Source organism: Oculina patagonica, chromosome 12 (assembly GCF_052425735.1).
Source record: "Oculina patagonica isolate OP01 chromosome 12, crgOcupat, whole genome shotgun sequence".
NCBI lineage: Eukaryota > Metazoa > Cnidaria > Anthozoa > Scleractinia > Oculinidae > Oculina > Oculina patagonica.
The window spans coordinates 6,387,008-6,414,083 of NC_135769.1; the positions used below are offsets into that span (position 1 = coordinate 6,387,008).

The window sequence follows — 27,076 nt, forward strand, 5'->3', positions numbered from 1 at the left end:
CTCAACAACCTGTTTGTGTCGGACCTTTTTTGTTCATTTTTTGGGAGGGAAATCCTGCACAGCAAAAAAGTGGCGCAAAAAGCGAGCTTAAAAGTGCCTATCTATGAGTATTTCCGAAGAAATCGAAGACGCAGAAACCGTTTCTATCCGTAAAACGAAGATCTGCCTAAAAACAAACGAAGATTCGCAAAAAAAGAAAGAAAAAAATACAAAGAAAACGAAGACGGTGGGTACCCATAGAGAGCGTTAAGTTATTTTCATTACCACAAAAGAAACAAACCGACGTCCATTGACCCTTTGCATAAATGGCGCCCAAATTTGAATAACAATATTATGTACATCCTTAGCCTCGTGTGGATGTTTTAAGACAAAGGATTTTTTACGTAAACGTGAGGCTAAGGATGTATCTGTATTGTTATTCAAATGCGGAAGCCATTTATGCCAAGGGTCTATTGTACTGTTTTTACTCATTTATATTCAAACCACGTACGAATCGAAGAAACAGTGGCTCTGCCTGAAAAATAATGGCACGCCGCGGCAGTGTCATGGAAACATCGGACAGCAATTGTTTTAATATTTCCACTGAATTTTTCCAGTAAACCTGCAATCATTACGAGGCAAGGGAAGAGATATCGAACAAGTCCGGGAACTATTGGTGTCCAGAAGGGGGAATAAAAATTTTTGTAAAAAATTTGGTAACAAAAATATGTTCTCCTCACCTATGAAGGCTGATTGAATTATCTTTTGTCTTTTATGACGTATTTCATTTGTCATTCTTTTCAATCGCAAATAATGCAGTCGAGTTCCCTTAAAGGATCATTAGTAAAGCGAGTAGTACCTTTCCATCGACTAAATGTGTGATGTCCTGAACACCGGAAATTCTCTCAGTGAAAATAATTTTGACTTATTTATCAGTTTTAGAGACCATTAAAGACCAGCGCCGCATGTATTTTCTTGATGCATTTATTTTTATTTTCATTCCGCGCGCCAAGGACCGTCGATAAAAATGATTAGCCGGCAATTAGTGTTTGTCTTAATTTTAGGCCGGTTTTGGGCGCTGCATTTCTTTTTATATTTTTTTGTCAGATTGGAAAAGTTGGAACGAACAAAAACCAACAGGTGTTACATTCTGTAAGACATGACTTTTGTCTGCGTTCAAATACGAAATCAGGCCAAAAATTTAAAGCCTTGGTACGCTAGGTCCGTAATGGACAGGTCAATTTCTCTGCAGGATCGATAGGGGAATCAACATCGATATTCGAACAACACAAGTAAGAAATGCAACAAAATAATAAATAAAAAAATAACCCCGCTCTCTTTTTTAAAGAAAACCGGCCTTAAGTGCCTTGTAAACTCTCTAATCAACATATCTCTAAAGATCGCCAAAAAGACATCGCAATAATCCATTATACCAAATAACAAGGGTTAAAAAATGTTGCTTAGGAATGTGAGGCAAATTCAAAAGAACCGATGAGATCCTAACGATCAGCACCTCAAAAGAACAGTACTATACAAAGAAGAGTCTGTAATTGTGGACTTGGCAATCAACCTTAATAGCAAACTGAGGGCGTCAGACCACTTCTAATTATTAGCTGTCTCGATATTAGTTTACTCGAGTACTTTATTTAGCTCTAACTAGAGTTCGAAGAGCTCATTACAAACCCAGGATTAAAGTGTCTTTTTTGCGGTTTTATTTTTCAGCGGCGTTAAAAATAATTATTAATTGAAGTTATTTTGCAAGGACACCGTCCTTCAGTTAAACTATTCCTCAAAACTGTGTTCAATGTACATTTCAATGGTGGCAATTTTACAACTGAATTGAATGCTATTTAAATATAAAATACGCATTAAAATTTATCTTCACTTCTGGAAAAATAGAATATAGTTGTAGCGGTATTGATGAATGCAAGAAGTGAAGTTATATATAAGAACTTTGTACTGCGGATCAAGAAAAATAGGAATTTCCAAGTGTGCTCACTACACTGAAATAACATTTAACTTGTAAGTAAATTACTTAAAAGGACCTTAATGAGTTTGAGCACAACAAAGCCTGAACAAAACCCTTTCTTAAACAAATAAGGATGGGCATAGCTAGCTCTGTGCCCTTTGTTTAGAAACATAATTGATTGGTAAATTATTTTGGTCAATAAATGAGCAGTACAGTTATTCAGAATCTCACTCCCATCTTTCGATGATCGGAGGCAGGTCGACGTCCCAGGAAGCTCTGCCAAAGATGGAAATGGCGGTTAAAATGCTACCGTGGTTGCAATTGTTTCTTGGAATTGGTAAGTGAAACGTTTTTATTACTATTTCATAAACTTCATTTTAATGCAGAGTTAACTTTACCTTTCGTAAATATTTAACGGTGAATTACGCTCGGCACATCGCAATTTGACGTGGCAGAAGTTAATAGTTCCCGGTTGTTTGATCTGCTGAAAATTGTCTTTGCGTGTTCTTGCCAAGAGAAGAAAAACACCCCATTAGATGTCGTATGACACGGTACAACGCGATTTAAAAGAAAAGTCCAAAATCTCTCCATTTCTCTAAAAAATAATAGGGAGCTTAACACATGTAAGCAATTCGATGCGACGTGGATAACAAAGCCTACCAAAACTAAATGAATTCATATTTTATCTAAGAGTCCCATGATAGGATTATATAGATGTTTTCAGTTAAGCTGAATATATAAAGACAGCGTTCAGTTTGAGATAGCAAAATGATGAATTAGCCGTCGTGGTTTATGCTGTTAAGTCAATTAGTAGCGGAGTCTCACCTAGATCTAGAGGCGGCAAGGTCATATTTTTCCCCACTCAATTGTGTTCTAATCTCAAAGGCAGTATTCGGGACGGATACCCTATTGCTCTTTTAGTTTATGTTTCTGCGTAAGTTAAAGTGTGTTTGTTTTCCGTTGTGTGTAAGTTAATGTTTTCAGGGCTACTTCAGCGTTTTAAGTAGCCCTTAACAAAATAGTCGAACAAAAATTAAGCACATTTTAATTACCAGTAACTGCCTTAGAAAATGCGCATGCTGTTTACCAGATGTTTATGCTTTGACGGTTGACTGACACCTGGGAGGAATACTCAGGCCAGGCCCCTTTTATACCGAAATTTCTTGTTCAAGTAAAACTCCCCAATTTCGCAAATAGTTCAATTTTTTTTTTGTCGCTTACAAGTATTTTTCGGTAGCGGTTTTCCTAGGATAGGCAGTGTTTCTATCGTTGCGAAAACACCTCTATAAAGATGCAATGGTTCAATAACGAAATATTGCCTCGTTTTTGACCAATTTCTTCAAAATGCAAGAGAATGTTTCTTTTACTAAATGTCGGCCTTTATATACAAATGCTGTTTTCGGTTTTGATGCGAAAAGTAGCGCATCCTTTAATCGTTTCGATGACACCTTTAAGCCCCTAGAATTAATAATTTGAGACTAATTTTCTCCCTATTTAATTCTACTTTCTTTAAAATTCAAAAGCATTTCTCTGGTGAAAAAAGCTTTTCTTTTATATTCGGATGCTTTTTGTTTAATTTTTAATTTTTCGGTGAGAGCTGTGTTTCTATCGTTACGATAACACCCTTTATAAAATGAACTTACATGAACAATGATTTAGGCACTAAAAATGTTCTCTTTGACATACTCCCTTCAGAATGCAAATTAAAGCATTTCACTTACTAAAAGCTAGTTTTTATGAATGCCTTTGTCTTTCATTGTGCGTTTTTTCTGTTCAGTGTAGAAAGAGAAAATAAAATGAAATAAAATAAAATAAACAAATAAAGAATTTGAGTTTGGATAGACTTTTAGTTGTGCTATGGCTTCTAAAATACGAATACTCCTATTATACAATTTCTTGGACTTTCAGATGTTTTCGAGCAATTTCTGTCACCGAGGCGATGAAGATGTTCACTCTTAAAAAATGTTTATGTATTTTGATGCTTACTTTACGATTAATTTTCATATGATAGTCATTTATCGTTGGAATTCCTAAATTTTCGTCGTCTACCGTGTCCTGTGCACACTAAACAGCGATTTGATATGGAACCTTGTCTGAATTACGTATTTTTATATTAATATATCAATTATGGTTTTTTTCGTTTGTTTTTGTAGGTCTTGTCGCTGGAGGTATGTACAAAGAAACATTGTGTTGAATATTAATGGGAGGAAGAAATGGTTAAGGGCAACTATCTGCCGATAGACCCGAGACTGAAACAGTCTATCGTCTTTATTGTTCACTACTAAATGTCTTCGTAGAAATGTTGAAAATTGAAAAAATTACTAATTAGCCTGAACATGATATACATACTGCCTAAAACGGCTAAAACAAACTAAAAATCAGGCACAAAACTATTTTTACATACAGGTGACCAATAAAAATAGTTATAAGGTGATTTGCGTTCCATAAATAAACCTTACACAGTCACTGAGAAAATCCAGGAATTATGGGATCAATTTAGGTTTCTGGGAAACTGCTCACCTACCCCTCCCCAAACCTAACATTAACCCTTACTTATCGCTTTGGGCAAAATGTTAGGTTTGGGGAGGGGTAGGTGAGCAGTTTCCCAGAAACCTAAATTGATCCGAATTATGTCCTTAAAGGAGCTACGTCATGGGGATTTCGCAGATTTTTTGGTCTAAACTGTTCTAAAATTAGTGGTAGGTAACGTAACCCGATGAAAAAAATTATCTTTGAGCATCTAATCTAAAGGAAGATATAGCCTTAATTTGTGGATAGCAATCAAACTTCGATTATAAATATCGAATTTTTGAAGACGCGCGGAAACAGAGTGAAAAGTTTAGCCTCAATTTTTCAAGTTACAATTTTGTTTTTAAATTTTGGCTCTTCAAAAATCTGTTAAAATTCGTGACAAAGCCCCTTCAACATGAATTAATGTTTCATGTCTCTTTATAGATTGTGACTCGCCGATGGGGATGGAAAGTGGACAAATTCCAAACTCGGCATTGAAAGCTGTTTCTGAGGTAAGCCCGCAACAAAGCTAAAAACTTAATAATCCAATGTTCCCGCTTGAACAGAAGTTGTACATGTTTTTTTTTAATTTGTGAATACTTACAAATTTGTAAATAAAGATGATGCAAAAGGTAGAATAAAAATAGGGAAAAGTCTGTGTCTCGAAAAGAAGAAGAACGTTAAGTTTATTTTGGGGCAAGAAATTAAGATTAACTCTGAAAACTGTTCAGCCCAGCAATACGGTAATTCAAAGAAACAAATCCGTTTTAATCTTCGTCGCTTTTGGCCCTCCGTGACTTCGTGTTTGGCGTGTTATTGGAATGTTCCTTAATTCACTGTTTTAAGAGATTATTTTTTAATTTTAAACGAATTTGATCGTCATTTCCCATGCCTAAATCAAGTTGGCTAAAATCCGTGACACAGTCCTATAAGTTTCGGCAAGGCCTTTCGTCGGCGTTGAAGCGCTATGCTTCAAAACGTTTACTTGTGGTCTTTCTCCAAAGTATCGACGAACATAATGGGAATCGGGAATAAAAATGTAATTTAGTTATTTGGGTATTTTAAGATTATTGTTGTTTTTAGCATATAATTTGTTGTTTCAAAAGTTTCAAAAGACCTCTTCTAGTGGACATTTCGAAAGAAGGAAATAATCTGAAGGAACTGGGCTTGTCAAAAGCAATTATGGTTTTAATTGGAGGCAATTTTGCTTTTGACAAAAATGAGGTGCTTATAAGAATACCGCATGGTAGCCGAGCTGATCATCAATACCACTCTTAACATACCGATATAGACTTCAAAAGCCCTTGGACATGCAGCTTTTAAGTTAGGAAGCTTTATAATTAGGGAATAACGTTTTAATCAGTTATATTCCTCTTGTTTTTTTTTTTTGCCTTGTTTCATCATCATCATCATCATCATCATCATCATCATCATCATCATCATCATTTGTTGCTTTTTGCAGTATGGTGCCAGCTATGGACCGAGCTATGGCAGGTTGAATCACCAGAGCTCGTATATTGCCAAAGGCAGCGACATCGGGCAGTGGATTCAGGTGGACTTTGGAAAGGTGGCCAAAGTGACAAAAATCGGAACTCAGGGCCGCTATAATGTAGGACAATGGGTCACCAAATACATCGTCTCTTACAGCATTGATGGAGGATACTTTGAGTTTCAAACGCATAAACCTTATAACTTCCCTCGGGTACGTTGAGAAATAGTTGTTAGGGAGCTTGGGCAAACCACGACGGCAACGTGAAGGAGAACGTCACCAAAAAAAAAAAAGGTTTAACGAGCAAAATAATAACTCTGCACGTGCGTTTTCAATCTTGGTACATTTCTTGGCCGTTCTCTGCGAAAAAACAACGTGAAATGACCAAGTATTGCGTATATTGGATAACGTGATCAATGACAGCTAAATTCCCGTATTTCTATTTGGAGATTAAACGCTTTCTTTACATATTCAGCTTGGGCTTGTTCCTAAACCAATGGATACACTGAATACCTCTGGATAATCGTGAGATTCTCGAGTAAAATATAAATTTATTTTGCACCAGGCGTTGTCCTCGGCGTCGCCGTCGTCATTGCTAAAGCTCCCTGTTATCTATAATATAACGTAGCTTGCAGAGCGGCGCAATCAGAATTATTCGAGTTTGTTCGTACCACGAGTCAAGTTCGAGCCCGAGTCAAGTTCGAGTCACGAGTCAACTGTTTTTTTTAAATTTTTTTTTGGTCTTTTGGTTTTAATTGCTGTGTTACATACAAAATGTTGTACCAGAAGTGCAGGAACAGCAAGACTTGGCTCTCAATGCCGATTGCGAGAGCTGATTCCTTCATCGGTTCGCAGCTGCTTCAAAGAAGTAAACATTCCTTGGCATCCCAGTGAATTTGATCGTAACAGTTTCCTACTAAATGATTAATTACTCACAACTGAGGCAGAGGTTCCACTTCAACGACACAAAAATTATATTTAAAAAGCACTTATCAAGGGAACTTGAATGTTGCCTGCGTGAGCGAACGAACAAGCGGCGGCCGAAATATTAGTAACACCAATCGTGACGTGACGTCCAAAATATGACAAAAGTGGGCAAAGGTCACGCTTTTTTTCAAAGCTTGCTTGATTCCAGCTATCTAGTTAAAAGGCATTACTCGAAAATGTCTGGATATTTGTTGATTCTTTCACTTTTTCAGCACAAAATGAATACATCAGGAGTCAAGAGAAAACAAGTTCACTGAAAAAAAAAAAATGTTTCCCCCATTTCTGGGACTCCGGGACATTTCGACGGTAATGCAAGTGCTCCATTTCTCTCAAGTCGCGAGTAACGCAAGACTGATGCCAAATTCGGAGCTGTCCGATAAAAAGTTATTCTAGATCAAACTGTGCATCAAAATATCACTGATTGAAAACGAATCGGTCGCCGCTTCTCGAAATAGAACGCGATGTTAATTTCGCGTATTTAAAGGGGAAAAAATTCCTCGTCGCCCAAGAAAAGCCCCTAAGAAGCCACTGGCAAAAGCATATAGAAAGGCGATGAAATTCATTCCGGAAATGTTTTATAAACATAGAATTGAATGACGGAGCAAGGAATACCGGTAGTTTAAAGCTTTATTAATTATATCGCTGCAAAATACAAATAGGTCTTTGCGATCGCGTCTGCATCGCAAAACTTTGTCGTGTGAAAAACCTAACTGCCAACGCTGATGAGATCTTAATTTACCTCTGCGACATTTTTTGACATTATTACTTTTAGTCAAAAGATCTTGCTAAAAAAAAGATGAGACAAAAACATTTGACTCGAACTTGACTCGTGACTCGAACTTGACTCGGGCTCGAACTTGACTCGTGCTACGAACAAACTCGAATTATTCAGTATCACGTAAGCGTGCATCATAATCCAACAGTGCACGCTGATAGCGCAAGCAAATCGCTTCGCCAGAATTTTTCCTCGAACGCGAGTTTTTGGCGCGGGTTTTCCACCCGCAATGTTATAAAACAATTGGTTCATGCTTTTTGCTGTGCACTATCGGGTTATGTGCACTTGAAAAATTTGGAGAGCGGTCAAGAAGATAGAGTTGCTTCCGGCTATCGCCTCGTGAAACTCTTAGGCTTCTTTCGTGCTCTCCAAACTTCCCGCTGTATTTACAAACAATGATCAGTTTTTGCAAAGTTAAAAAAAAAACGGAGCTGTTTCAGTAGCCTGTGAATACAGCCGCCTCTCATTCGCGAATGAGAGGCGGCTGTTTTCGCAGGCTATTGTTTTAGTGCTCGTAAATTTAGGGTGGCACAGAAAGCACTCCAAAAAAAAATTGTGAGCCTTTGGGGCTTCTTGCTGTGAAACAGAATTAAAAGAATCCATTTCCTAACCACAACCTTAACTCTTTATTCTAACTTAAACTCGAAATCCAGCTCAATCTCAAACTCGAACTCAAACTCATAAATTTAATACACTCACCGTCTGTATGCAAGAATGCCAATGTTGCAAAACAAAATTAAAAACATACCCTTAAAATCCTACATTTTGCACCGTTGCAGGAATATATCGCCAACAAAGACTACCAGAGTGTTGTTGTAAATCCACTGGATGAGCCAATCATAGCTCGTTATATTCGTATTCATCCAATCACATGGCACAGTTACATATCGATGAGGTTTGAACTGTATGGCTGTTATTCAGGTGAGGCGAAAAAAATGTTAGCCTGGTCTCTTATATACCGCAAAATGCCGGTTATAAGCCCCGCTTCTGTCTCCCGCTTATAAGCCCCCCACCCCCCCCCTCCCCCCCCCCATCTGGTTATAGGCCCATCTACCTGTATACTGTAAAATACCCAGGTCATTGTTTGGGTTGATATGTAAATTTGTCAATTTGTGACAAAATATAAATTAACGAACGAGAGGGCATCATGTATTTTCGCCATATTGAATTGGAAAACTAATTCACATTCCAACTCCTCCATTTTCGCTGTGTGTGCACCGGACAAGCGCCCGTATGTCGCAGCGACTTGGTTTGAAACACTACACACGGGGCGACTTGTTGCAGAAAGCTGTCGCTGCGACTTTTTGCCTAGTATGTCTCGACCTTTAAGTCCTGGCATAAATACCTACATTGTAGTTGGTGATAATTTAAAGAATCTGCGGATGAACCCTGGTGTGTGACCATTCAAATAAAAATTTTTGGGTAGTGCTTTCATGTGGTACTTTATTATTTAAAAGTGGTTCTAACTTTCAAGTCTGAGCGGATGAAACCCTAGTGTGTGAACATTGAAATAAAGGCTGTTGGGTAGTGCTTTCATGTGGTACTGCAAAATATGTTGCACGAAGTAAAGTAATTACTACTTTTACGTATATAGAGCGGTTTTCACTTGAGTGTCGAAAGTAAATTGCGTTTGCTTTGGTTTTGCATTTCTACGCTTAGTGATTGGCTTAAAAATCTCGCGCCACTTTCTCAGCCAATCAGGAGTAAAACCAAAACCAATCGTGACTCGCTCGCGCACGTTTTCCAGCGCTTCGTGCCAGCTACATGTATTTGCTTCGAGTTTTGATTGGTTCACCGTGTCCTTTGTGATTGGCCAGAGTAATTACTTTGGTTTTTGTTTTACGACAATCAATTGAAAACTGCTCTAGTTGAATCCCTTTAACGTGTGCCACACCATCCATATCAAAGATATAGCTATTGGGCATCTACCAGTTGTTGTCAGTGTATTACCTTAAGAAAAGTGCAAGAATAGAAATTTGTTGTTGCTATCAGGACTCTTCACTGTACATTCTTCGAACACATGCAAAGAGGAAACCCTGTAAGGTTACCAAAGCAATTTGTTGCTTAATATCTTATTTTCACGCCAGGATTCTCAACCCCGAAGCCTCCTGCTTGCATGGCTGGACTGGGATTGGAAAACGGAAATATTCCTGACTCGGCAGTAACAGCTTCCAGCATGAACAGTAATACCTACAGACCAAGCCTGGGTCGTCTGCATAAATACTATGGTTGGATAGCTGGAACCTACAACAACCAACAATGGTTTCAAGTGGACTTTGGAGGCTGGACCAAGGTGACAAGAGTGTCTACCCAAGGGAGACAAAACGCGGGACAATGGATTACAAAGTACAAGCTCACCTACAGTTACGATGGCGTGTTTTTCAAGGAATATAAAGAAGACGGCGTTGCCAAGGTAGTGATTTTTTGTTATGGAATTGAGCTAAAGGCCAACCTTAGGGCGGAAAATCAGGCGGTCATTTAAGGACAATAACCCCTCTCTCAAACTGAAATGTATAGTTGAAGCTGATTGAAACTTCCGGTGTCTTCCTGATAAAAATGTAATGCTTTTCCTTTAATGTGCGAGTTCATCGATTTTAATACGATGTATCATGTCAGTCATTGTGAAGTGTGCCTCGATAAAACGCGCATGGAGGACTGCGGAATTTGCCTCCTTTTCCACTCGGATCTAGAACTAGTCAAGGTATTCCAACATTATATTTTCGACACACTCACAGCACTTGCTGATGTATGGTTCGGATTGTTAAAAACACGCATGTCAAGATGTAGAAAACTCAAACAGAAGAAACTTAATTCTGCGTAATTAATTCTGATTAATGATCGATACACCTGCCATGGGTTATGGTAACAATAAGGAAGATTGAATGAATCTTGCAAAGTGACGCCTTTACAGAACCTTTCAATGTAAGTTGTTGAAGGCCACAATTTCGATTCCAAATTGTAGGACACGTCAGACAGCTTGAGCCGCTTTGGCTATTTGTTCCAGTTGGTCCCATTTTCCCATTATAATTCACACGGGTTGTATTTAAGCAACAAACCGAACTTCGTAATATGATCTTGTTTTCAATGCACAGTTCATTCACTCATATCATGTTTTGTTTCTGTGCCAGGAATTCAACGGCAACACCGATCAATACAAGGTTGTCAGCCATCTCGTGAAGAATCCCATTATAACACGATACATCCGAATTATTCCAGTTTCCTGGCAGGGAGCTATTGCTTTGAGAGCAGACTTCTATGGATGCAAGTCAGGTGAGCATCTTACATCATTTTCAAACCTTATTGTTACTTATTTTCGCGGGACTTAATTTTCGCGATTTTCAAGACCCGCAAAAAAAGGTTTTCGCGAAAAATAACGACGAGAACTTTAATGCCCTTTTATATAATTCGTTATAATTAATCAACGTTGCCGTCAGTTTACTACATAATTATCTTGGTACAGTCGTCAAACTAGCTCTACTTTGTTTCAAAGGAACATGTCAAACTGTTTTCAGTTTTGTTATATGGTTTCGTTCAGTGTCATTGGAAACTATTGCTGTTATATGGTTTCGTTCAGTGTCATTGGAAACTATTGCTGTGGAAAATAAAAATCAGTTATGCCAATTTGAGACTTAGTGTTAACGCAGACCAGTATTTTGCCAATTTTCGCGAAAATTAGTTCCTTCAAACGTATTTTTTTTGGCCAAATCGCGAAATTTAAGTCCCGCGAAATATACCCGTTCCATTTTCGCAAAATTAAGTTCCCGCGAAAATAAGTAACAATAAGGTACATTCTAGTAAAGTCTGCGTCGAGCCTAGTGGCACATACAGGCCGGAGCTTATCCCAGTTTCTTTATCATGAAGCGACTAGAAGTATTTCTACTCCCCCTTAGATGGGATGCTAGTGCATCGCAGGGTTACCCCCAGCATTAAATTCGCCGGTACCCATTTATACACTTGGTTGTGGAGAGAGGCACTATGAGAGTTAAGTGTATTGCCCAAGAACACAACACAGTGACCTCAGCCAGGGCTCGAACCCGAATCGCTCGATCCGGAGACCAGCGCGCTAACCATATTTTCAATACATTCTATAAGTTATCAATTTTTGCCAACTTTCGTTCGTAAAAACATGTTATAGCAACTTGCAAAGCAGTAAATTTATGTTTTGGTCAGCGGCGTTTTAATAAAGGTTATTTGTGCGCTCTTAATTGGACCGTTGGCCACTGTTACAGCAAACTTCCCCTCCAACCCACTGGGTTTTAAAATTCGTAAAGAAACATGCAAAGGTTGTTCCTAAATCAATTATAGACGTAAAATATAGCAAAACAGTCAAACATTGTACAAAACAAACCTGACCTCTGATGTGCCTTTATTTTTTCGTCAACAGGATTCGATATCCCTAAAATAGAATGCGCTTCTCCACTGGGAATGGAAAATGGCAAGATACCAGATTCAGCCATTGTAGCATCATCGCGTCATAACCAATGGTGGGGACCGGAGCGTGGAAGATTCAACGAGAAACAGGAAGGTAAGGCTTGATTTTAAAAGTGCTAAAGAAAAGTTGTTACGATGGGCTAAGTGTTGGAGCGGTTTTCACTTGAGTGTCGAAAGTAAATTGCATTTGCTTTGGTTTTGCATTACTACGCTTAGTGATTGGCTTAAAAATCTCGCGCCACTTTCTCAGCCAATCAGAGCTAAAACCAAAACCAATCGTGACTCGCTCGCGCACGTTTTCCCGCGCTTCGTGCCAGCTACATGTATTTGCTTCGAGTTTTGATTGGATCACTGGATTGCCTGTGTCGTTTGTGATTGGCCAGAGTAATTGCTTTGGTTTTGGTTTTACGACACTCATTTGAAAACTGCTCTAAATCATAGAACGAGTACCAGAGTTTGCGTTCGACTTTCCAAACCTTTGCTTGTTCTCACGATCATCACGCTTCACACCAATCTCTTACGGTAGTCTACTATTAAACCAGAAAGCAATAAGGAGGAGCGAGGGCTACTCGTACTTAATCTCGTACTCGTACTGATATCTAAAGGTCGCTAATGATTCCTTCACAGATAACTCATTCTGCAGCTTTAGGTTATGATATAGCTAGACAATTATTGCATCGCTGAACTTCGCGTTTCTAACTGAGAACCCTGACGCAGCCAGAAAATTAAAACCTTTAGTTCCTCAACAATTACCATTATTTTGTTGGGTTTATCCTTAATTTCACCCTAGGGAGTTTTGGAGGAGGATGGATTTCTCAATACAAGGACGCTAATCAGTATCTACAGATTGACTTGGGGAAGGTTACCAAGGTGACCCGGCTAGCTACTCAAGGGCGATATGACGCAGGCTGGTGGACAAAGACCTACACCCTGGATTACAGTGTTGACGGTGGGACATTCAAACCATACAACAACGGCCAGGTATGTGAGAAAAATTGCACGATTACAGAGTTTAAAGGTCGAGTTTCACCAGAGGCGACGATCCCATTTGACCGCAAATTTAGTATTAAGGGCCGTAACTAGCAAGAGGCAAGACGAAGCACTTGCCTCGTCTTGATTTTAACCCAAAATTAAAAACAAAATATGTTGAGCTAGGAAAATAATTCCCAGTTGAACAAGATTGATTTTTCAAGAAAACCCTTATGAAAAATGATTAAGAAAGAGTTTATTCAGAGCTTATTGTTCTCCAATCGCTTCCTGCTATTTGGGATTTTTAACCATGTAAGATATGTAATGCTCATTTAAAATGTTTGTTCCCTCTGTTTTGTTGGCATGCCTGAAAACTAGCTATCTCGAAGCTAAGTGCATGACCACTATAAACAACATTTACAGTTTTTTAAACCATTACAATTTAAAGTAAAACAAAACGCCAGATTACGAAAAAAAACAAATGAACGCAGCCTGCCCGTGGTTGTATCCTTCCTGTGTAATTAGTTGGTGGTGTTAACGCACAAGTGGTGGCTTATAGGGGGCTTGGACTATATCGTGCCAAAGAGTTCTGAAACCAGCAAAGAACGACAGATGTTAAATATCTTAAATAAAGGGACTTACAAGTACTATAATTTATAAGATGAGAGCTTTTTCTTGCTCCAATAGAAAGTTTTTGAGGAGGGCACTGGAGTGAGAGGTAATGTTTTCAGCGAAGAAAGAGAGGGTATCCGTTACTTACTTAGTAACTTAATTAATTTATTTATAATCTATAACAACTTTGCTTGGTTTAAATACTTGTCAGTTAAACTAGAACAAATTCAACGAAATGCTTCTAGGTGGATTCTTGGCAAGGACATTGCTTATGATGAAAGACTGTCTGAGCTAAGATGGATGGATCTGAAAACCCGTCGTAACTTTTTATGATATATTAAGGGCTTCTTCTTTAAGTATATTAATTTACTCTTTCACGTCTAAATATTTTGATGTTTGAAGGTTCTACAAGGCAACACAGACAATGTTAATGCTGAAGGCCATATTCTTGATCCTCCAATCATCGCTCGATTTATTAAGATCAACGTTAAGACATACAGTGGTTATCCGTCTCTAAGAGTGGAGTTGTTTGGCTGCACTGAAGGTATGCGCTATTTGGTGTGAAATCTATACTGACGATAATTAACTTTTTCCGCACAATTTTGTTCTCTTTTGCAGTTGATATTGGGTGATTTATACCATAAAGACTGACTATCAAACCCTCGTTGGTGGGGGGGGGGGGGGGGGGGGTTCTTTTCAAGACTTTTTGAGGGGGAGTGGTTCAATCGAGGCGAAGGTGGGGGTGTTAGAGAGAAGGCTCATTTTAAATAATACATCAGGTGCGTATATGTTCAAGCAATCAACCGTAGATCATAATCCTACTGGTATACGTTGGATCGACAGTGATCTAATCGGCTTAACATATAAATTGAGGAATTTAAAAGCAGAGCCAGATAGAATGGTTAAAGATTTCTTTTACTACACGTGTCTTCGGGGAAGTCGGCACACCATAAGTAGGGCCAGTTCCTGACGTTGCCTCGCCACAGGGCCGGGCACAAAGAATGGACTCACGCGGGAAAGGCGGAGGGGAAGGGGGAGGGTGGGGAAGGGAGGGAGGTGTGGAGTAGTATACAAGGAATCAAACACTGAAGCTTTGTTCAAACTTCCGCTATAGAGTCATAACCTGACAACAACTTGAATACGCCTTGTAGTTATTTACTGCATAACTATCTAGAACGTAGGGAAATTATATAAGAAATATTTATGTAAATGTAGGTTTTCCCACGCCTAAACCACCACAATGCATGGATGCCCTTGGAATGCAAAGCGGTCAGATACCAGACTCTGCCATCACGGCCTCAAGCTCAGCCAATGCCAACAGCTATGCTCCTTATGTCGGCAGACTGCATTTTAACTCTGCCGGCAGTGGTAAATATGGTAGTTGGGCTGCAGGAGCTAACAATGAAAACCAGTTTTTTCAAGTTGATTTTGGAAGCTGGACAAAGATCTCGGCCGTGGCGACACAGGGAAGACAAGATTCAAATCAGTGGGTGAAAACCTACAGTCTTTCGTTCAGCTACGATGGTGTTTTCTGGAGGACTGTTCAGAATGAACACAACTATACACAGGTTAAATAATTTATAATAAAGTGACAATCTAACGAGCGTTCTGATTGGTTTAAACAGCGTGCTTTATGAGAGTATAAAGCACGCTGCTTACGAGTGCATCTCGCCATTTTTACCGTTTGCGTGCGCGTGCAGCTTGTGGATCGTTTCAGATCTCTCTGTTTTAGCAAACCGAGGAGAATTTTCAAGGATAGATTGTTCAGCTCTATCAAAAATTAATGATAAGACCTCAAGTAGTGCTTAACGTGCTTTTATTTCAAAAATTCAGATGCGCTTTTGAAAAAAAAAGAATTGTGTAGATAAAAAGACTTTTGACGCCGTCGCGTACGATCTGTCACGTCATTCCGCCCGTGCATCCTGAGATTAAATCTTGTGTAAATACAATTTCTCTAAAGGTTTAAGTAAAACTATTATAAAAAAAATAAAAAAAAGCCTTGACCGTGCTTTGTTCTGTTATAACGAGAGTGACGAGAGCACGAAATAAGTGTAGTGTGAAACACGAGCCTATAATTAGTGATTTGTTACGCTTCAAAACAAGATACGCGATGTAGTGTGTTGTGAAAAAAAAAGAAAACAAGAAAGGAGGAAGAGTTTTTTTGTGGATCGGATGAAGCCAAAACTTCCATCAAATTTTATCTAAGCAAGGTGTCCAAAGGACCTTTGTCGTGAACTGTAGTTTTTCAACTTCGATTTGCCTTACAAAAATAACTTATGATATTTTTTAGGTATTTACTGGTAACTCGGATAGATACACAGTAGTAAGGAACGAACTGGACAAACCAGTTATAACACGGTACATCCGGATTCATCCAAAAACATGGAATGGTCACATCTCCATGAGAACGGAATTCTACGGTTGCAAATCAGGTAATGTACAGGGATACTATTTGTCTCTTAAATAAACTTGCTATATTTTTCTATTTTATTTTTACAACTTTGCAAGTCAAAAAGGCTGTTTGTGGATCCCTGTCATGAAGTACCCCTGTTACTAGTTAATTAAAAGTATAACAAATATTAACTTTACGCTTTAGTGTCGCGTTGTATCCAGTAAATGATCAATAAGGCTCGTTGATAACCAATGCAAATTAATTCCAAAATTCTGTGATATTTGTGTATTATATATTTACGATTATTTTTGTTATAATCTCAGTGTTAAAAAAATTAAAATCAGTGTTCCCATGGCTAAGATTTACTTTTTTATTTTTATTGTGAAATGCCAAATATATGTACATTGTTAAACACATTGTCGTCATCTGACAATGACGTGTATTTGTGCCTGCCCGGGGAGGGGGGGGGGTTTTTGTTTTTTTTTTGGGGGGGGGGGGGGCGGGGGCATAAAAACACCCAATATATAAAAAAATTATTCAAAAAAAACTAAAATTTTTTTTTTTTTTTCCCCCTTTTCTATTTTAAATTTCCCCAAAAATAAAAACCCCCCCAAAAAAAAAAAATTCAATGGATACCCCGTTCTAGATCGGGATCCCAAAATCACGGTAAATCACCGGTGTGCGTATACCTTACAATGCATTGAATGCCGTTCAAAAAGTGTGGTACCAAATTCTTTGCAAAACAACTATTCAAGAGCATTTTGGGGCTCAAACGGTTTAAAAATTAAGAAAAATGGTGTATTGCAAATGTAATTGTGTTTCTCGTTAAGATCGTTGTCCCTTGGTTGCATTTATAGGATTTGAACCTCCAAAGATCGTCTGTGCAGATGCTCTCGGTATGCAAAGTGGAGAAATTCCTGATTCCGGCTTAAAATCGTCTTCCGACTATAACCAGTACTTTGGAGCTGAAAGGAGCAGATTAAACGAGGTAAAGGAGGGTAGTTTTTACGGTGGATGGGCATCAAAGCACGCCGATGTTGGACAATGGCTACAAATAGACTTGGGAATGACAACGAAGGTCACCAGGATCGCGACTCAGGGAAGACAAGATGCCAACTGGTGGGTCACCAAGTACGCACTGACTTACAGCAACGGAGGACAATTTCAGCCTTACAACAATGGAGAGGTACGTGTATCGGCGAATCTTTGTTTGCAATCAGTTTCTCTCAATTACAAAAGCGCGTCAGTTTCTGATTAAAGCTACAAATTAGCTGAAAACTGTCAATTTGCCGTGCTGTGATTTGGAGAAGTATTTAAAACTTGTCGCTCACAAAAAGTAAAAGTGGTCAAGTTTGCGTCCTGGTAAGCTCTGCTTCATTTTTGGTATATAACCAGTTCATAAACTAAGAAGTGCTCAATTTATGGCCAAAGAACTAACATACGGAAGCATTCATGACGCGTTCTCAATCAAACTCTGCTACTTTTATCACGATTATTAGGGGTTTTCCGCTTACTGTAAAACATTTTGATGGCCTTAGCAGCTATTGTTTCTTATTTCAATTTTTCGAGGCTTGTCGCTTTTGTTGTCTTTCAGGAGATACCAGGAAATAGGGACACGAATACAGCTGAGGGCCGCATTCTAAATCCGCCAATCATAGCGCGGTATATCAGAATTCATCCCAAGGCTTGGACTGGACACATTTGCATGAGAGTTGAACTGTTTGGTTGTAGAGAAGGTAGGTTGTCTTTCATGATATGGGAGTGGCTATTTAGCACTTACTTGATGTCGTGAGACTTCTTTTTTTCATACACGACCTGGAGTTACAAATCACGCTTAACTTATCTTTTTTTAGTTAAAAAAAGTTGAGATCAAGAGGATTCAAACCCGGGTCGCCGTCATGCCAAGCGAGAGCGATATCCACTAGGCCAACGACGACCAGCTGCCAGAATCCTGATTTTTTTTTAGATAGAAATCCTAACCCTATTATAAAAGCTAACCGCAAGCAACCCAAGCTAAAGTAGGCTAATTGGAGTGCTATTTAGGCTAACCGGAGTGCTATTTAGGCTAACTGGAGCGCTAGTTAGGCTAACCGAACGCTATTTAGGCTAATCGGAGTGCTAGTAAGGCTATCCGCAGTGCTGTTTTGTCAGTAGTATTTACATGAACTGAGTGTTACGTGGTTTAAATATGTCATGAGGTGTCTCGCTATTGTTTCACTACATCAACTGAGTGCAGAATAGTTAATCCCGTCATGATATATCGCATCACCGCCTTAGATCATCTCATTATTGACCAGAATAGCCTTTAGCATCGAAGGGATCTGGAACGTAGTATGCAATGCCAACTGGATGTTGTTGATTAAATATTTTAATGTGACGAGAATAAGAAAATAAAAATTGTGGTTTTTGCGTCTTGATATTCTGCTAGATTTTCAGGACAAAATTTAATGACAAGAAAAATACGACAAAGATTTTTTGCGCTTCGAACTGATATGGTAAAGTGAAACATATTCCATCACTAACTAGTTTCTTTGGCCAGGTTTTACATCCGGAGAGACAAAGAAATGTGCAAAAATTCTTGGAATGCAAAACAACCAAATCCCGGACTCTGCCCTCAGCGCCTCCACTTCATACAATTCCTACATGGAACCAGACAATGGACGATTGCATTTCCAGGCAAAGAGCGGCGAGTACGGCTCTTGGGCCGTGTCAACAAATGATAAGTTTCAGTGGTACCAAGTCGACTTTGGAAGTTTCACAAAGGTGACGGGATTAGCTACCCAAGGAAGGCAAGATGGAGACTGGTGGGTTTTATCTTACAGTCTTTCGTTCAGCTACGATGGAGTTTTCTTTGAGGATTATAAGGAGAACAATCTGACTAAGGTAAGTGTAAACGTTGCCTGTAAATACAGCACTCAAACGGATCTCAAAAACAGACTTTGAAGTGGAAGTGGAAGGTAGCAAAAATTGAAGAATGTAAGAAGTTAACGGCAACGAAAAGATTGGTGTGAATATGTCCTGCTGAACCAGTAGCGCAAGGGAAAGTCTTCTGCTTTTTGCATATCTTAAGGTATAAGAAAGGAGCTCATGTTTTGTTTTGTCTTTCGTGTACGAATTTATTAAAGGGGCTCTTAAATTAAGAAAATTGCAGAATGAGCTTTCTCTGGAGTCGAAGAAACTAGTCTTCACAACGAGGTGGCCGCTATACAGGTTGTATCGCCCAGAATAAGATAACGATTAAAACCCAATACTTTTGTTGTCTTTTAGGTTTTTGCTGGTAATACTGACCGCTACAGTATCGTTAGCCACGACCTTAAGAATCCCATTATTACAAAATTTATTCGAATAAACCCAATAACTTGGAAAGGCTACATCGCTTTGAGAGCTGAATTTTATGGCTGCAGAGAGGGTAAGGAATGAAATAACCAATATTTTTTTAAGTGAGATATATACTAGTTATGCAACGCTTCGAGCGGAACATGGAATCCCACGAGTCATTGATTCCGGATACACACGAGCTAGGGAGGGAACGAGAAAATACAAGTGACAAGTGGGATTTCAGATCACGAGAAAGTGTTGTAACTATTATACCATGCCAGAACGCACTATTCATGAGAAAAGCGCAGCGCACGATGGGAAGGTGGGTTGAACGTGAATTACAACGGCTCCGTATTCTGATTGGCTGTATTTTCTATGGCATGGTATAAATTATAATATAAAACAGGCAATGAACGTAACGGGTAGGGTGTAAATATTTATTTCGCACTGAGGATTTTTATGTCCGGATTTGTGCATTTTAAGGAAATTTGCGAAATTTATTCACTTCTTACACGCAATATATCAACACTACCCCACAAGCATTTATGCGTGAGATAAATACAGTTATGTTGAATCCCGATTTCTCGAATCCTCGGAACAATATTCAGATCTACTTCATTAACTCGAACACTTTATTTTTTCTCTCGATTTCTTTTTTTTTCCGTTTGAGGCTCAAGAAATCTGGGTTTCACTGTAGATTGTAGCAAACAATAAGACTGATTAGAAGCATCCTAAAAAATTAACATCATAGAGCGAATACTTTGGGATGATTTTGCCACTACTTTTAAAGTCAATGTTAACCAATCTTAGCGACCTCTAAAAACGCTGTGCTTTGTTTAGAATGACTAGAATATACTTACAAAACGTAGCGACTTGTACTATATACATATCTCTATATGTGCTCATATCTAATGGCTGTTGTTATAAATTCTGACAAAATATAATGGTGCGCTTAGATCTAGATTGAGTTTCGTTTATTACCTTTGATCACCCAGGATTCGAGACCCCAAAGGTCGTTTGCGCGACAGCTCTTGGTTTGGAAAACGGTCAAATACCCAACAGTGCAATGGTGTCGTCTTCGCAGTACAATCAGTACTATGGACCAGAAAGAGCAAGATTGCGCGAAGTAACTGAAGGAAGCTATATCGGTGGTTGGTCCCCTAAGGCAGCTAATACAGGGGAATGGATTAAATTTGATCTGAGCAAGGATACCAAAATCACCAGGATTGCTACTCAGGGGCGAGACAATGCGAACTGGTGGACCACCAGTTACTCGCTTTCCTACAGAGTTGATGGCGGGAGCTATGAGTCTTACGATAATGGCCGCGTAAGTAATATAAGTGAGGTCTTGTGTTTATTAAAAGTTATTTAAAAAAAAAAAAATTAAAAAGGACCTTAACCTGGGTTACCAAGTGGGAGGCGGGGTGGCCTAATGGTTAGTGGCTGCGCTGGATTCGGATCGAGCTGTCCGGGTTCGAGGCCTGGTCAGGGCACTGCGTTGTGATCTTGGACAAGGCACTTTACTCATAGTGTCTCTTTCCATTCAGGGATAATGCTACCCGTGAATTGAATTTAATGCTGGGGAGGGGGGGGGGGGGAAACCCTGCGATGGATTAGCATCCCATCCAAGGGGAGTAGAAATACTCCTAGTCGCTTCATGCCACTGAAACCGGGATAAGCTCCGGCAGTATGGGCCGCATGGCTCGACGCTTACCTTTTTGACAAAAAAACTTGTTCTGATTTCAGGTATTTCCAGGCAATAGAGACAGAAACACCCCAGTAGGTAACATCCTTAACCCACCGATAATTGCACGCTACATCAAGATTCATCCCAAGACTTGGAGCGGTTTCATTGCTTTGCGTGTGGAACTTTACGGATGTAGGGAAGGTGAGAACTTTTGTACTCTTTGTTTGATTTCCCTTATTATTTGTCATGGAAGAAAGCATTATTTTGAAAGGTTATTTTGAAAGTGACACTAGTTGATCTGTTTGCTATGCCAGTGTTTTCGTTGATCCCCCGATATTAATGTCGATGTAATGGCAATGGTGATGCATCTATACAGCGCATTTTGTGTGTATACGTCGAAATACACTTTAAGATTCAAGTCGGGTAGAGATCGGCCGTCTCCATGTAAAGGAACCTATGACAGTCGCAATCACCCCATTCATAATCTGTCCCCACTTAATTATCCATCCCATCAATACATGTGACCAGGCTAGACCACGATATCGGGAACTAGGTTCTCCTTCTTTACGAGCAGTGATGTTGGTTCGCCAACGTCACCTACAAACTACAAACTGATGTATGAAGACGATTAGGAGACAAGGTCAACCGCTTAACCGTCACGATCATTTGAACTGAGACAAGTTTCTCGCCAGTCGTTTCAAGACCTCGATTGGTGGTTTGGCCGGGATTCGAATCCACAACCTCTCAGTCTCTTTTTGCGTCCAACTAAGCTAAACAGGAGGCCTTATTAGCAACTATTTGTCAAAAATTATATATTCTGTAGATAAAACAACCATGTATAATAAACACGTGTTTTTATTGATGGCATCTGTGTCATAAAGTGCATATGGAAAATATGCCAGGGACGCTTTAATTATGAAACTTAATATTTTCTGTTGAGAAAAGAGACCAAAAGAAAGCCAGGGGATTTGTTTTGGACGCGAGTTTACTTCACCTCTCACCGACTGTGACCATCTTACTGTCCAAAGAGAGAGATGTGATGATTTTATCAGCCTGACAATCAAGCGAAAACTCTCATTGGCACTGGTGTTTGTTACACATTACTTTTGCTCATTTTTTGCATTCGTTTTTTAAAGGATTCACTACCCCAAAGCCACCAACTTGTGCAGCCCCTCTTGGAATGCAAAATAACCAGATTCCAGACTCCGCCTTAAGGGCATCAACATCATACAATGTAAACTCGATGGGTCCAAGGAACGGACGATTGCATTTTCAGGCAAAATCAGGCCAGTACGGAGCTTGGGCAACCTCCACAAATAACGAGTTCCAATACTTTGAAGTTAGCTTCGGTGATTGGACTCAGGTTACAAAGGTGGCGACCCAAGGAAGACAGGACGGAGCGTGGTGGGTCACAAGCTACACACTTAGTTTCAGCTACGATGGTGTGTTCTTTGAGGATTATAAGGAAGATGACGTCGTCAAGGTATAAAACGTTTCATCTTGAGATGGCTTAAAATAGTTTCTTGCCGTTAGTAGCACCTCAACTTTGGCGGATCAATACTAGAACTCTCTTTTAGTTGACTCAAAAACTATGGTATCACACAGATGGCCAATCATTGGTGAACAAATTGTGCTCATTTGCTTGCCATAACAAGTTGCTATAGCAAGGATATAACATGTAAAAAACATCCTTAAGTGCCCATAACTCTATTTTTGATTGTAAAAGTTTGAGCAGCAAGACACGATGCAACTTTCGGAAAAGTTTTAACAAAATCTGTAGATGGAGTTCAGAGCCACATTACATTTATGAATTTTTTAGGGTTTTTTAGTTATAAGCAGTTAAAGTTAAATAAAGGGTGTATTTAAAAGGTAACGATGTTGCTATGGTAACCTATTGTGTCATAAAAATGTTAACAGTGTGTTTCACAATCATTGGGCATTTGTTTGATACCATGATTGTTGCATCAATTGTTAAAGAGTGGCCCATCAAAATTTAAGTCTTGGAAAGTGCTGGAAACTATAGTAAGCCACCTTAATTTCTACAGTGTGTGAGCCTGTGGACAGCCGCAAGCTCGGGCGGCTGTACATTTGCAGCGAACCTTTTCTTTGTAACAAAATTGAAATAAAAAAGTGATAAAAACAAAGGGATAATGTTCCTTTGGGTAAATAGAACGATGCAATGCTCATAATGTCACGAGCTTGTTACAGAACTAACACTTCAGTTTAAGCAATAAAACGAAACAAAAAAAAAACACTACGAAAAAGACAGATATCTTGTACCTTTGTTTAATCGTTGGCCACTTCTGAGCAATTGTGTGCCACTGAGTTTCTTGTGGCCGCGTGTGATCTCCAAAACCACCATCCTTAGAACCGATTCTTAGGCCTTGAGAACCATCTCTTGAAAATGTTTTTGGTTCATAAGCTTTGGTAGCCAATTTTCAAAAATTCCAACTGTTTTGAATACTCTGGACTTGAAGTGATTTCCTGCGAATGAGCGAAAATTACATTCAGCAAATGCCTCCATGTTTACTTGCCTGGATGGCAAAGAAAGCTTGGCTTAGTAACCAAGCCCTGAAATGCTATATTCACCTCCAGGTGAGGTGAATACAGCGTCATAAACCAGAGCTTCTTGACCAATCAGAATGTCGCATTTATATATTCACCTCTTGAAATTAGACTAATGTTTAATACTCTTTTGTCTTTTTTCTGTTAGGTGTTTACTGGAAACAGCGATCAATATTCAGTGGTGAGACACACTTTGAAGAATCCCATCATAACCCGCTACCTTCGAATCAAGCCTAAGACTTGGAAAAACCACATATCGTTGCGTGCAGAGTTCTACGGCTGCAGACAAGGTGCGTTTTTTTTTCTGTCAACGTTTGGCTCCAAAGACCCGAAAATGATAGCGAGGGAACGGGTTCAACCGTTTACAACAGGGATGGCGCAGAGGTGGTCACGAGCGCTCGCCTTCCACCAATAAGGCGCTTGTGCAATTCCGGCCAGGTGCCAGATGTGTGTTATTGGTTCTCGTCCTTGCTCCAAGGGTTTCATCCGAGTTTTTCTCTCTTCTGAAAAGACAACAGTGCAAATTCGATTTCGATTTCAATCTAGATAGAGGACCCGCATAAAAACAGCTGCTAGGGCTGATGTGGCTTCCTCTAGAAATTAAGTAACTTCTTTACCTTAACCCTATTCAGACCGGGGGGGGGGGGGGGGCTTTTGAGGCCTGCGCTGACTTTGAACTCTTATAACTTTTTTAAAATTCAACCAAACGCTGCCAAACATTCTGAGTTTTCCTAAAATTTATCTGGCAATAATTCAGTAGGGTTGGATGAGGTGTCAGGAACTTGACATCACCATGGCAACGGAATTTTGACAGGCATGTTTTCCCAAATTTGTAATTTTCGTGTTTCTATTAATGAAAAATAACTGTAATGCAATTATTTTTAACTTTTTACGGGTTTTAAGCACATGTTTATTGATTTTGAGTACTTTGAAGTAATTTTGGGTGGTTTTCTGGCATTTGGAAAAAAATTGAAATCCAAGATGGCGGATCCAAGATGGCGGCTCTGTTGACATCATGATGTAATTGTCACGTGATATGACGTCATCATACAACCTATAAGTTTCATTGTGATTGCTTAAATATTCTGGAAGTTACATGGGGGAGGGGGGAGTGGGGCTGAATAGGGCTAATTTGCCTTTTTTGCTAAAAACCCCTTTCAAGCTCCTACTAAATTGAACGTTCTCCAGAAAAACTACAAATACATCAATTTTGTTACTTTTTTAAAGGTTTTACACCCCCGGAAATCAAATGCAGGGATCCCCTTGGTATTGAAAGTGGCAAAATTCCGAGCACCGCCATTGTTGCGTCATCACATTACAATCAGTATTGGGGACCGGACCGCGGCAGGCTGCGGACAGTGAAGGAGGGAAGCTATGGAGGAGGCTGGGCTGCTCAGTACAACGACGTCAAGCAGTTTCTTCAGTTTGACTTGGGTAACGTGACCAAGGTGACGGCCGTCGCTACTCAAGGGCGATCCGATGCTGACTGGATGGTAACGAGCTACACGTTGGCCTACAGTGTGGATGGCGGTTCTTTTACACCTTATGGTGATGGCGATGGACAAGTAAGTGTTTTTCGTTTGTCTTTTCACATTTAATAAGTTAAAAATTTAGAATCTTAATATGCGGAATTATTGAAGCGTTAGTTATAGCTTGAAAAAGCGTCACTCGAAAGATAGATAGATCTAATGAGGCTCTTGCAGTAAGATCCATTCGTCTTCGCGTAGCTACTTTACCTTATTAAAAGCAAAAAATATCTCCACAGGTCTGAAAAAAGGAGCCCCGGTTTATATTTCTGACCATATTGGATTTCTTGTGCTTAGTTTGAAATGTTTGTATTTTTTTAAGACTTTTGCGCCAACTTTTGAAGGGAGAATTCTCAGTTGCGAATGGAAAAACTGTATCCTCTGTTAAGTTGTTGAATAATACGTTTTCTAGTAGGAAGGGATGAATCCAAATGAAGTGAAATTGGAATTTTTTTAACAGTTGGGATTCTATTACAGGATACAAACAACAGAAACGTCAAGGCATATATAACTACGTGCAACTGTAATTTCGTGTTCTTTATGGGTGCTTGTTCAGTGCTCTGTTTTGGGGTGCATGTTAAGAAGTGGGCCAATTCTCTTAAGAGGTGTAACTCATAGTTACGGATTGGTCAGAATTTTAACTCCCAGCCGAGAAATTTCGCATTTTTAACTTACAGCTGGGATCTAAGCACTGCAAGATGAACTTATAGCTGACAAATGGTTAATATTTAACCGATAACTGAAAAATCGCCACAAGTAAACTGATAACGGAGATTCCGGCATCCCCATTCAAACATTCATAATACCGTAAAAACTCATGTATAAGAACCTAGATTTTTCCAACTTACCTAAATGGGTTCTTATAGAAAGGATATTTATTTCAACCTCCGAATGAGTCTTTCGAAGAAATAAAGCATGAGCATCCGACTGGATCACGGAAGGTCGTGGGTTCAATTCCCATCTGGAGCTCGGAATTTTTTTCCGAGTTTCCATTTAATGCTAAAGTCATCATGCTTTATTTCTTCGAAAGACTCATTTGAAGGTTGGATGGTTGCATCTCAGGTATGCTTTAATGTGGCTGCGCGATGCAGTTATGAGTCATGTGCCTGTCCTTATTTGACTGTGTGACTGCGTGATGCGGTTCTAGTCAATACCCACAATTCGACCTTGTTCACCACAGAGTTTCCAGTAGCTCAGTGGTAGAGCATCCGACTAGATTACGGAAGGTCGTGGGTTCAAATCCATCTGGAGCTCGGAATTTTTTTCCGAGTTTCCATGTAATGCTAAAGTCATCATGCGATATTTATTTCACGCAGGAAAAATAAATGTTTTTATGTAGCTTGCGACGCATTTGTTCCCAGCTTTCGGTGAGGGATTACATCATTGCTCCTAACATGAAAGTGAGGTAACCTGGGTACTAGTTCGACCTTTGTTGAAGCATTACCACAACATGGCGAATTCCATTTTCCCTCCCTCCGCTCCGTGTCTTATATCTTAACCGAACGTGAGGCGGGTTTTCCCCACCTTTGCTGGGATATTTCCTTGTTTGTCTTTCTAATGTCATCTTTAGCTGATTGTTTTGAAATAAAACGGCCACACTGGTGGCCAAAATATCCCAAATGGGAATGTCTGTTTTTGTCCCAGCAAACAGAGCTCAGCCAAAGCAGCACACATGCCTTACCAATAAGTATGCTTTCATTAATTAAGAAGGAGCAAGATACATAAATGGTATTTAGTGGAATTTTAGGCTAATATAGGTTCTTAAATAGGTTTTTAATTTGATAGGGGCACTAGCGATCAGCACAGATAACTACTACAGGGCAAATGTAATATGGAATATATTGCTGAAGTAAATAATTATCTAGA

General features: G+C 39.4%; 1 protein-coding gene across 1 annotated transcript in view; it reads left to right on the forward strand.

Moving 5' to 3' along the window:
- The first annotated feature begins 2,233 nt into the window (after positions 1-2,233).
- LOC144631897 (uncharacterized) overlaps positions 2,234-27,076 on the forward strand; it is a 45,469-nt gene continuing 20,626 nt past the window's right edge. Inside the window, exons 1-15 of the mRNA XM_078490480.1 lie at positions 2,234-2,285; positions 4,102-4,116; positions 4,904-4,971; positions 5,922-6,161; positions 8,490-8,631; positions 9,798-10,123; positions 10,839-10,980; positions 12,095-12,235; positions 12,932-13,122; positions 14,125-14,266; positions 14,938-15,290; positions 16,013-16,154; positions 16,972-17,300; positions 21,179-21,320; positions 22,256-22,602. Of these exons, the coding sequence (XP_078346606.1) occupies positions 2,234-2,285; positions 4,102-4,116; positions 4,904-4,971; positions 5,922-6,161; positions 8,490-8,631; positions 9,798-10,123; positions 10,839-10,980; positions 12,095-12,235; positions 12,932-13,122; positions 14,125-14,266; positions 14,938-15,290; positions 16,013-16,154; positions 16,972-17,300; positions 21,179-21,320; positions 22,256-22,602 (2,772 nt within the window). The remainder of the gene's footprint in view (positions 2,286-4,101; positions 4,117-4,903; positions 4,972-5,921; positions 6,162-8,489; positions 8,632-9,797; positions 10,124-10,838; positions 10,981-12,094; positions 12,236-12,931; positions 13,123-14,124; positions 14,267-14,937; positions 15,291-16,012; positions 16,155-16,971; positions 17,301-21,178; positions 21,321-22,255; positions 22,603-27,076) is intronic.